This window comes from Sebastes fasciatus, chromosome 19 (assembly GCF_043250625.1).
Source record: "Sebastes fasciatus isolate fSebFas1 chromosome 19, fSebFas1.pri, whole genome shotgun sequence".
Classification (NCBI taxonomy): Eukaryota; Metazoa; Chordata; class Actinopteri; order Perciformes; family Sebastidae; genus Sebastes; species Sebastes fasciatus.
The window spans coordinates 16,797,508-16,807,986 of record NC_133813.1 but is presented as its reverse complement, the minus strand read 5'-3'; the positions used below and the strand labels follow the sequence as shown (position 1 = coordinate 16,807,986).

Genomic DNA, 10,479 nt, shown 5'->3' with positions numbered 1-10,479 from the left:
TAGGAGCAGTATATACAGTATTGACAATAAACAGACTATTAACAAAATTGCACAAGTGGAAAATGATATTGCACAGTGAGAATAATATGTATATATATATATTTTTTTTTTTGTATTTAACCTTTATTTAACCAGGTAGTACTCATTGAGATTAAGAATCTCTTTTACAAGAGAGACCTGGCCAAGACAGCATCATTTAAACATACATTAAAGTTTCAGACGCTACAACATAAAAGAAATGCAAAATAAATACATAGCATAATATCATACAAAACACATTAAAATCAAGTGTTTGAAGCCAACGTTAAAGTGAAAATATTCAGAAACACAGACAGCTCAGATTGACTCTGCTTCTAGGTCTTTCATTAATGTTTTTAATTCATCAAAAGTAATCAGATTTCCCAGTTTCCACTTAGCTTGATATGCTAAGATATAATATAATATATATAATATGCTAAGATATCATATGCTATAATATAATATAATAATAAATAATAATAATAATAACATTAAATAAAAATGTATTATTATATAACATAATGTAATACTATAATATAATACAATATAATATAATATAATATAATATAATATAATATAATATAATATAATATAATACAATATAATATATATAACATAACATAACATAACATAACATAACATAACATAACATAACATAACATAATATAATATAATATAATATAATATAATATAATATAATAGTGTGGTGCGTTGACCCATCCCGGCCACTAGAGGTCAGTGTTAGAGCATCACACAGTGACTGGAGACAGCAGATCCTCCTCCCGTCCAGCTGGAGGCAGTGAAGCGACTTTCACGTTGGATTCTGGCGATGTTAAACCTTCCAGACAAAGAGATGTAGGCTTTTAACTAAACAAATACTGTGAATTGATATTCACGATATCTCATCAAACATTATTATAGCGTGATAACTCGGTTAATAGTCGTCTCAGTTTGACACCTGCAGTGATAAATGAGGACCATGTGATGTGATGTGATGCCTCAGGGACTCATAGCTGGATTGTTTTGAACTCAGTAACAAAAAAAAAGGTAACTATGAGACATGTTGATGAAGTGTCGGAGCTTTGTTCTCAATGTCTGATGAATTGATGTGATAGACATGTATAAGCAGTCTGATGATGAACAATGATGATGGTTTGAATGTAGTTTTAAGTGAGAGTTTGCAGGTATAAGTCACTTTATCCAGCTGTGTGTTATAGTTGTGTGAGTGCGTCCTGTAGCCTACAGAGAGAGACAGGATAAACTAATAACACTAAATCACATCCTTAAGCACTGTCACTTTTATTTCTCACTAATTCTCTACTGGTTGCCATGGATAGATACTATATTTCATGTGACAGCTGCCATGTTTCTCCAGTATAATACATTTATAATAATATTAATATTATATTAATATATATTAATATGAATTAATAATAATATTATTTAATCGCCATTAATCGCATGATTGTCCATAGTTAGTCGTGATTAATTGCAAATTTTTTTATCTGTTCAAAATGTACCTTAAAGGTCCCATATTGTAAAAAGTGAGATTTTCATGTATTTTATATTATAAAGCAGGTTTGAGTGCTATATAAATCCTGTTAAACTTTCAAAACGCTCAATATATAGATAGAAATACACACAGCCCCGTATTCAGAAATTGTGTGTTTGAAACAAGCCATTACATTTGTGATGTCACAAATATACAATATTTAGATCATTACACCGTTTTAAACGTAAACATTCTAAATGTGTCCCAGTTTATTTCCTGTTGCAGTGGATGTAAATAACATCAGCTGACAGGAAGTAAACATGGACCCAAACTGTTGCCGAGCAACGCAATTCCATTGCAATTCCATTGCAATTCCATTTAAAATGCACTAAAACGGAGCGTTTCAGACAGAGGGTAAATACAGGTATATTTAGACAGACAGTACGAGGAAAATAATGTGTTTTTTGAACATTACAGCATGTAAACATGTTATGTTAGAAACACAAATTACAAATATGAACCTGAAAATGAGCACGATATGGGACCTTTAAAGGGAGATTTGCATACAAAATATGCTCAAATCATAACATAACACAACATCTCTCTTCTCCAGGTTCATATTATCATGTCCGACCCGGTTCAGACCACCTCTGACAGTCTGTGTAAACTCGTCCGCTGGGCTCACAGCCACGGCACCATCTGCAACCTCATCCCCAGCCTGCAGCACCTCACCTGCGGATCCCACGGTAATGTGCTGACACCAGAGCCCGGTCGCCACGGCGGCAGCGTCCCTGTTGCCGTGTGGGGTTGTGGTGCAGGACACGCCTACCACTGGCCCCTCAGTGACCATAGCAACGGCTGCGGAGGCTCAGCGAACACCAGCCAGGGCCAGCAGCAGAGGTTTGTTGGAGGACGTCCGTCCAATAAGGTAAAGTAGACATTTGAGGTGCTTTGTCTGTATAATCTTGAACTTGAGAGTATTTTAATTTGAGGTGTTCAGTACAGCTTTAATACTTCAAGATATTCAAATGCAGTTTCAATGGCGCAATAAACTGGCATAAGCTGTATCCAAAAATGTTACAATTAACTTTCAAGAACTGAAAACACACTGTGAAAGGGTTCAAAATCTAAGACAAAAACATGGACAACTTCCAGACCGGAAAACGCCGTGGTAGCGACCTGTCAATCACAAGGTAGCCACGCCCTAAAGCGTACCCTGCTTTATGGTCTATTTGATTCTAAATGGGACCATAATTTACTAAATGAACATCATGCTGTATTGAAGATGACTTGAAACAAGCGATTATGGCACATGGTAGACATGGAGATTCAGTCTGTAACTTTAATTTCCAGGTGACAGCGAGGGCGTCATGTGACCTCTGCCTTAACGAAGCAGCATCAGAGGAGGAGGAGGAGCTCAGCAGCCAGCGGTTTGACACCGCCGGATGCGATTCGTCGGCCACAGACGACGACGGCGATGGCGACCGCGACTACGAGCCCCGCCCATCCAGGAAGAGAGGCGTGGCACCGGGAGGAGCAGGAACCGGGAAGAAGGTCAAGCAGGAACTGACCTCTGCAGAGGATTATGACATTAATGCTAACACAGCTAGCACGGGGCTAGCATTGGCAGACTATGTTTCACAAGCGGCAAACACGCACTCTCAAATCACACACACACTGTTGCCTAACAAGCAGGATCCGGGATGTGAGGGAGCAGCGGACCCAGAGATGGAGCCGCCCGGAGGAGGCAGCTGCATGACAGGGACCACGGAGCAGGCCGAGAGATGCAGCTCAGCCACAGTGACAACAGAGAAGACTGCAGGTACAGCTTTGTTGTTAGGCTAGGAAAGACCCGCAGAGACAGAGCCTGCAAGAAGGAATCAAAGTTGATATTCCCGATATTGTCCCCATCTTTAAAATAATTAAATATGATACGAAACATACCCAACGTATACGTGTGTTGTATCTAACTGTCAGTGGCTTCCTGTTGCTCACTGTCTGCGTGTTTCTTTATGGGTGTAAATCTGCAGGGGTGCAGAATGAGCTGGAGAAGCTGCGAGCGTTGCTCTATGCAGAACGCAGCCACAACCAGCGGATGACGGAGATCATCTCCAGTCTGAAGCAGGACAAAGAGCTGCTGCAGAACGAACTCACCAAGAAAGCCGAACTCATCTGTGACTTCCTGCAAGACAAACTGCGGCCAGGTAGAGTTCGCTTTGAAAACCCACCTGTTGATGAATTCAGCGACTGTACCAGCACTGCTTGCTGCACCCTTACACTGTTATTATTGTTACAGTGAATTAAAGGACCAGTGTGTAACATTTAGGGGGATCTATTGGCAGAAATGGAATATAATATTATGTTTTCTTTATTGTATAATCACCTGAAAATAGAAATCGTTGTGTTTTCGTTACCTTCGTATGAGCCGTTTATATCTACATACTGAGCTGGTCCTCTTAGCGGAGCCGGCCAGCATGTTTCTACAGTAGCCCAGAACAGACAAACCACTCTGCTAACTTTTCCTGCTTGGGCCGGAGTCGACAATGTAACTTGCTCCGGAGTTAACCCCCGTCGGTCCACTCAGCCGCCGGGAAACATGACACAGGAAAGCTCTGTTCGTTTTGAGGATCTGCAGCATTTACTGTATTTCTGCTTCAGTTTCAGTTGGTTGCGATCTACAACCACATCGCTAGACGCCGCTAAAATTGTACACACGGCACCTTTTAAATAAAATCACATTTATTTTTGTGTAGAATCTATCATGCAAAAGTGCCTCACATAGTGATGAAAAATATTTATAAAATAGATGCAAAAGAAAAAAAAAGTAATAAAACAACTTAAATAAAAGAAGTAAAATAAATCATTAAACAGGAAATTAGCACTCTAAATGTCTACAAGAAACTCAAATCAAAATGAGAGCAAAATAAAAACGCCAAAGTTATTTTCCATGTGCTCCAAGCTGTGGTATCTTAACCAAATTCAGAGTTGTCATACTTCTATTTCTGATTCCAGAGAAGAGGTGGCTTTGTGGCTCTAATCCAATGGAACCGGGAAGTTCACACATGCCGTCTTCTGACGACGTGGCAGCGGTCGATTCGCCGACGCTGTTTGACTCATTTGAGGAAATGGAGCTTCACCCTCTGGACCGCAACCGGACCCTGAAGAGCAAGAGGAGCCGGGACGGAGAAAACACCCGAGTCAGGAGTAAGGACATGACGCAACAAGGAGGAATAACCACACAATGACACTGATACCACTGTCATACTGTGGTTATAAGCACCCATAAAGTAGAATGTATGGTTGTTACTAAATATTGCATTAATGTGTCCCCTCTCATCTCCAGTGAAAAACGTGGTGGGTGTGATAGCGCGCTACATGGCAGCCCTCCAGGAGTTTCGCCGCAGCGTTTCCATGAAGGTGGCCTTTGACCGGGTCGGCGTGGACCGCAACACCATCTCCCGTACGGCGGCCATAGCCGAGCTCAGCCTGTCCGCTCCGGAGGTGTTTCACGCGCTGGCGCCATGGGACGAGAAAGAGGAGACGCTGGCACATTATGCCCACCGCTGCCGACAGGCGATGGATGACAACATTAGGGTCAAGATCAAAATGATGAAGGCGAAAGGCGAACTGCTGCCCATTGTGTCAAAGTGACAAACATTTACAGACCGACTGGCTCGTTCTGGCTGAATCGGAGGCCAACAATACACACTTCCTGTAAAATGGTAAATGGACTTGGACAGCGCTTTTCTAGTCTTCCGACCACTCAAAGCGCTTTACACTACATGTCAGTATTCACCCATTCACACACACATTCATACACTGATGGCAGAGGCTGCTAAGGTGCCAACTTTGCCCATCAGGATCTAATCTAAATACTCATTCACACACCGATGGCTATGCCTTCGGGAGCAATTTGGGGTTAAGTGTCTTGCTCAAGGACACGTGACCTGGAGCAGCCGGGGATCGAACCACCGACCTTCCGATTGGTGGACAACCTGCTCTACCCTCTGAGCCACAGCGGCTTTCTTGTACATATAACAAGAAAGCCCACCCTTGGATTCTCTTATTTTTACTGTTACATACTACACCATCTGAGTCTGTGGTCCTCTATCACTCATTCCAGGAATTCTATGGCAAAGTCTTTGTGATTTTCTTTTTCACAATCTCGTGTGCTTCCGATCATCACATGGATGCACTACATTCCATGAATTGCGAATCTTGGAAAGAATAAGCTCCTGTTCTTAGCTTTTCCGGGACAGTCAACTGAAACGGCAGTCACGGAAGCTCAGAATCCATTATAATCTATTTCTAACTTCTGAAAAAAAAACAGATATACAATGAGTATTGTAATAATTCTGTGTTGGTCACTCAAACCACTTTATAACTCAGTGGCTCTGCATTTAATGTTCTAGTAAACAGTCTGATAAATGACGGACTTTTAAGTCTTCATGGTTCAGTGACTCAACAAATGTTTTCTAATATAGGGTATTTATTTTGTCACGTGTGTTGTTTTGTGTGCTGTTTCACAATAAAACTACTAAAAAGAGTGAGCATTATGAAGTTTAGAAAGTCTTTCATTTTAGAAAGGAAAAAAATATGCCAAAATCCAATGTAAGGCACTCAAGTAGATGGTTACACATATAAATCCTCAAATCCTATAAATCAATATGGTATAAAGACACCAACAAGTATCAGCACACTTGCCTTTCTCACGTAACACCCTACCCGTGGATGAAGGAATGTTTTTTTCCCTTTTGAAAATGGATCACTTTAAAACTCATTCAAAACACCCTTTGACTTCCAGACGAGGGAACCGGAAGTGCTAAAATGTTAACTCAGTTCCAGGTTTTAGGACTCACTCCTGCAGCACTCTATAATGTGAACATAGCCATGGACTATGCGTGTGGACCTTTATACTTGCAAAAGTAAAAACTGAAATTCAATATTTATAATATAATGTCACAATTTTATTATTCAAATATCGATACAAATCCATTACAAATGTAAAAAGCCTGACAAAATGTGCATTTTTAATGGATTAGTGTGGTGAAAGGCAACGGAGCAGGATAGCATGTACAGTATTTCTGCAGAGTTTGTTTTTAGCCCCCTGCGCAGGATGTCTCACAGCTATCTGGAACCTTCTTCCGACTGTTTTGAAAGCTTTCCTAGAATTCAGCAGCCAACTTGTTGGGTCTGGAAAATGTAAAAATGACAGATTCACACTCCCCTGAGATTGTTTACAACATGACAAACAACTGTCCATTAATCACAGACTTAAAAGAGAGACACTGGGAGAGAGCGAGAAAGAGAGAGAGAGAGAGAGAGAGAGAGAGAGACGTGGGTCTGGTGTGCACGTGTGTCGTTTGAAAGCTTCGTCTCAGCAGGAGGAGAGCAGGAGGTCAAAAGGTCAAGACTCAGGCTCCAGGCGTGGGATGACGGGGAGGATGAGGTTCCCGAACGACGAGTCCTGAGTGATGAAGAAGCCCGATGAGTGCGTGTGTGCATGCTGCAAGAGAAGACACAGGTAGGCAAATGTTTGTGTTACTACTGACCACGTTCACCATTTAATAATCACATCAGGGCTGCAACTAATTGTTATCGATTAATCTGCCGATTATTACCGAGATTAATCGATTGGTCTGTAAAAATGTCAGAAAATATTGGAAAAATTTCCATCCCAGTTTTTCAAAGTCCAAGGGGATGTCTTTAAATGTCTTATTTTGTCAAATCCAAAACCCGAAGATATACAGATTAATATGATATAAAACAGAGAAACGCAGGAAATCTCTATATTTGAGAGGCTGAAAACAGCATTTTCTGCCGTGTTTGCCAAAATTACTTTAACTAGCTTTCGGTCATGTAGAAAACATGTTTACCTAGAGAATGTGGGAACTGCCAGTTCAACTTGAAGTTTTTGTGTTTGGCAAAATTATTTTTGAGACTTTAATGCCACTCCATGCAGTGACGAGCCTCTTTACACTTCTGTAAGATGCTTCATGTTGCCTCAAAACCTCTCTCTCTCTCTCTGAAAAAATGATTTTCAGACCTCTATTCAAGCCGGGGCGATGACTGCTATTGAGCTGGTATTCAAACATGACTCAGTACGGGTGCCTTTATGATTGTGATTTACAAGAAATATGCTTCTGCATAAATCAGAAACTTGCAGAATCAGTCTTAAATATCATGAAGCCAAACATTGGAAAAGTCCCCGACACCGAATGAATAACCTAACTGGATATTTACATTATGTACTATTAGGATTTGAATAAGACAACATAATAAACAACATAATCAAAACACATATATATGTAAAGTTAGGATGAGTAACTTAAAGTATTGATTTATGTTTTAATTTATGCATTAAATGTGTTTGTCTCACCTGCAGGGCAGCTTTCTGCTGGGCAGCGATGTGCTGCTGTTCTGCGTTGTCCCTGAACTCCTTCAGACTCGGTCTGGACAACGGGATGCTATGAGTAGGAGGACAGGGCAAGGGGGAAAGAAATCTGATTTGAATATTGATATATATATTTAAGTATTTATATTTATAGTCATATAAATATCTTGAGATGAGGAGCACCTTTACCCCCTCGGCACAACACAAAGCGCCTGGGTCAGTCCTTCATGCTGGTAGCCATCAGGCTCCACAACCAAGGCTGACCCCCATATGAGAACTATGAGGACTTTAAGAAGTTTAAACATGCACCATCTGCCTTTAAACATGCACTTTCTGCAACCATCTTGGACACTAACCACTGCCACACTTTACACTTACTTTACTCTATGCATCCTATATACCACTTTATAGACTGCACATATGTACATATTACATTTATTTATTGTACATACATTTATTTATTGACGGACTGTACACACTATGTTCACCCATTCACTCTGTATCTTTTATATCTCTATTATTGTTTTTATAATTTTTGTATACCTTTACCTCTCCTATGTTTCACTCTGTTTGCTGATGATGCTGCTTTTTACACTTGAATTTCCCTCCGGGGATTAATAAAGGTTCATCTTATCTTATCTTAGAAAGATGGATTTTTTTTTTCTTTGCCATAGAGACAGCTGGGTTTTTGTTTTCTGTTGTTTTTTACATTTATCCTTTGATATTGCAATATTTTGACATTAACTGTTTTTTATTTCTTTGTTTGTTTTATTGACACAACAAACATTAATTACTTCTTTATTGTTTTCTCTTCCATTTACATGCATGCTCTTTTTAAATATCTATATATTGTAATTTGCTTAATATAGTGAAGATCAGTGTTACTGAGAAAAAAAAGGTTTCTCCCAGGTTGTGACTGAGACTCCTGTTACCCTCCAGCAGGTCTGGATGCTGCTATCCCTACCTGGCTCCAGGAGTGTTCATCAGCCGTCTCCTCTCCTTCTCCAGCTCGGCCAGTATCGCCACCCGTGCCTTGTTCGGGAAGGCTAGATGGAGAAAATAAGAAAAGGAAGAGACAGAAAGACAGAGAGGGATGAGACAATTATGTAATCAGCTAACATCACTTAATTAATCTAATGACAGGCAACCAATTAGCTATTATTTCCTCAAGGGGGGAACCCCAGAGAGCAGAGTGTTTCCAGGGGGCCGGAATTCGCAGCTACGCCCCTGGTAGGCTACAGCTCGATAGAGACGATCAATACCAATATCTATTGTCCCCAAAACATATTTACCTTGTCCTGGAGGGTTAGTAGCCATGCCGGTGCAGGTAGCAAGAGACAGGTGAAAATAACAAACCACACAAAGGTGTTATATTAAAGCTAAAGGTCTTTTGTGTTTGTGTGTTTCCTTCCGCCCAGCTAATGTTGCACTGGTTGGATAACGGACAACGATTACTGGGTGGTAAATGTAACTTTAACTGGAGCTGGATAAACTACACAGATCTTGTTACTGTTACTGTAACTGTAACTATTAAAATGAGGATAAAACTCGTGTTTATGTACGATTGATGAGTCGCATTTTGCCTCTTGAAAGCAAGTACCGGTTTTTACGATGCATGCGTTAGATAGGGAGTAAAAACGTGAGTTGTCACTCTGCTCCTATTTCTGGTAACCACAATCAAGAAGAACCAAGAGAACAGGGCACAAAGGGTATCAAAGGAGCATCATTACCCAAAAAAAACATTATTTTCAGATCTTTAAATGAATCAAGGTATAATAACAATGAGGTCCACTTTGGAGTCCAGATGTACGGGAAAATATAGTTTAGTGACAATGACTGTTAGCTGTCAATTTCAATTCAAGTTGCTTTATTGATCATGACTGTCAGGTGAACAATATTGCCAAAGCGTCAATTCAATAATAAATTAAAAATTAAAAAAGAATAAATACATACATACATATATACAATTCATTAAGCAAATTATAATAGATTGATATTTTAAAAAGAACATGCATGTAAATGGAAGAAAACAATAAAGAAGTAAAATTATGTTTGTTGTGTCAATAAAACAAACAAACAAATAAAAAAAATTAATAACAATGTATTGCAATATCAAAGGATAAATGTACAACAACAAAAAAAAACAGCTGTCTCTATGGAAAATGAAAAAAAAAAGTCCATCTTTCTAGACCTTCAGTTGAGAATGTTTTTTGTTTTCAAAATAAATAATTAATTTGTATTTTTTATTAATATTTCTTCATTTTTATTAGATGATGTTTCCTTGTTTTGCTGTGCTATGAGCAGGGATAAGCAGTTTTAGTAACACTGATCTTCACAATATTAAGCAAATTACAATATATAGATATTTGAAAAGAACATGAATATAATATAATACAAACAAACAAATAAAAAACAATAACAATATATTGAAATTTCAAAGGATAAATGTAAAAAACAACAAAAAACTAAAACTAAAAGAAATAAAAAACAGCTGTCTATGGCAAAAAAATCCATCTTTCTAGACCTTCAGTTGAGAATGTTTTCAAAATAAATAATTTGTATTTGTATTAATATA

General features: G+C 39.1%; 2 protein-coding genes across 3 annotated transcripts; one reads left to right on the top strand and one right to left on the bottom strand.

Annotated features, from left to right (window-relative positions):
* Positions 1 to 744: 744 nt before the first annotated feature.
* On the top strand, positions 745 to 6,054 carry kiaa1958 (KIAA1958 ortholog). 2 transcript variants are annotated; one of them, XM_074618847.1, is made up of 7 exons: positions 745 to 1,065; positions 2,124 to 2,438; positions 2,864 to 3,064; positions 3,206 to 3,332; positions 3,541 to 3,714; positions 4,523 to 4,714; positions 4,854 to 6,054. In XM_074618847.1, the coding sequence occupies exons 2-7, from the start codon at positions 2,136 to 2,138 to the stop codon at positions 5,159 to 5,161; spliced, it is 1,305 nt and encodes a 434-aa protein (XP_074474948.1). In that variant the 5' UTR covers positions 745 to 1,065; positions 2,124 to 2,135; the 3' UTR covers positions 5,162 to 6,054. The 2 variants fall into 2 exon arrangements, with proteins under 2 accessions (XP_074474948.1, XP_074474947.1); XM_074618846.1 differs by having other exon boundaries at positions 747 to 1,065; positions 2,864 to 3,332.
* A 728-nt stretch (positions 6,055 to 6,782) lies between these two features.
* inip (ints3 and nabp interacting protein) lies at positions 6,783 to 9,537 on the bottom strand. The gene is made up of 4 exons (XM_074618000.1): positions 9,197 to 9,537; positions 8,869 to 8,950; positions 7,890 to 7,977; positions 6,783 to 7,016 (listed from the first exon to the last, which is right to left on the bottom strand). The coding sequence occupies exons 1-4, from the start codon at positions 9,219 to 9,221 to the stop codon at positions 6,918 to 6,920; spliced, it is 294 nt and encodes a 97-aa protein (XP_074474101.1). The 5' UTR covers positions 9,222 to 9,537; the 3' UTR covers positions 6,783 to 6,917.
* Positions 9,538 to 10,479: the final 942 nt, after the last annotated feature.

Excerpts from the sequence above, each read along its gene's own strand:
- kiaa1958 (XM_074618846.1), top strand. The coding sequence starts at position 2,136 with ATGTCCGACCCGGTTCAGACCACCTCTGACAGTCTGTGTAAACTCGTC. Across the intron at positions 3,715-4,522 it reads GCAAGACAAACTGCGGCCAG|AGAAGAGGTGGCTTTGTGGC; the intron begins GTAGAGTTCGCT and ends TTCTGATTCCAG. Across the intron at positions 4,715-4,853 it reads AGAAAACACCCGAGTCAGGA|TGAAAAACGTGGTGGGTGTG; the intron begins GTAAGGACATGA and ends TCTCATCTCCAG.
- inip (XM_074618000.1), bottom strand. The coding sequence starts at position 9,221 with ATGGCTACTAACCCTCCAGGACAAG. Across the intron at positions 8,951-9,196 it reads TACTAACCCTCCAGGACAAG|CCTTCCCGAACAAGGCACGG; the intron begins GTAAATATGTTT and ends TTCTCCATCTAG. Across the intron at positions 7,017-7,889 it reads AGCAGAAAGCTGCCCTGCAG|CATGCACACACGCACTCATC; the intron begins GTGAGACAAACA and ends CTTCTCTTGCAG.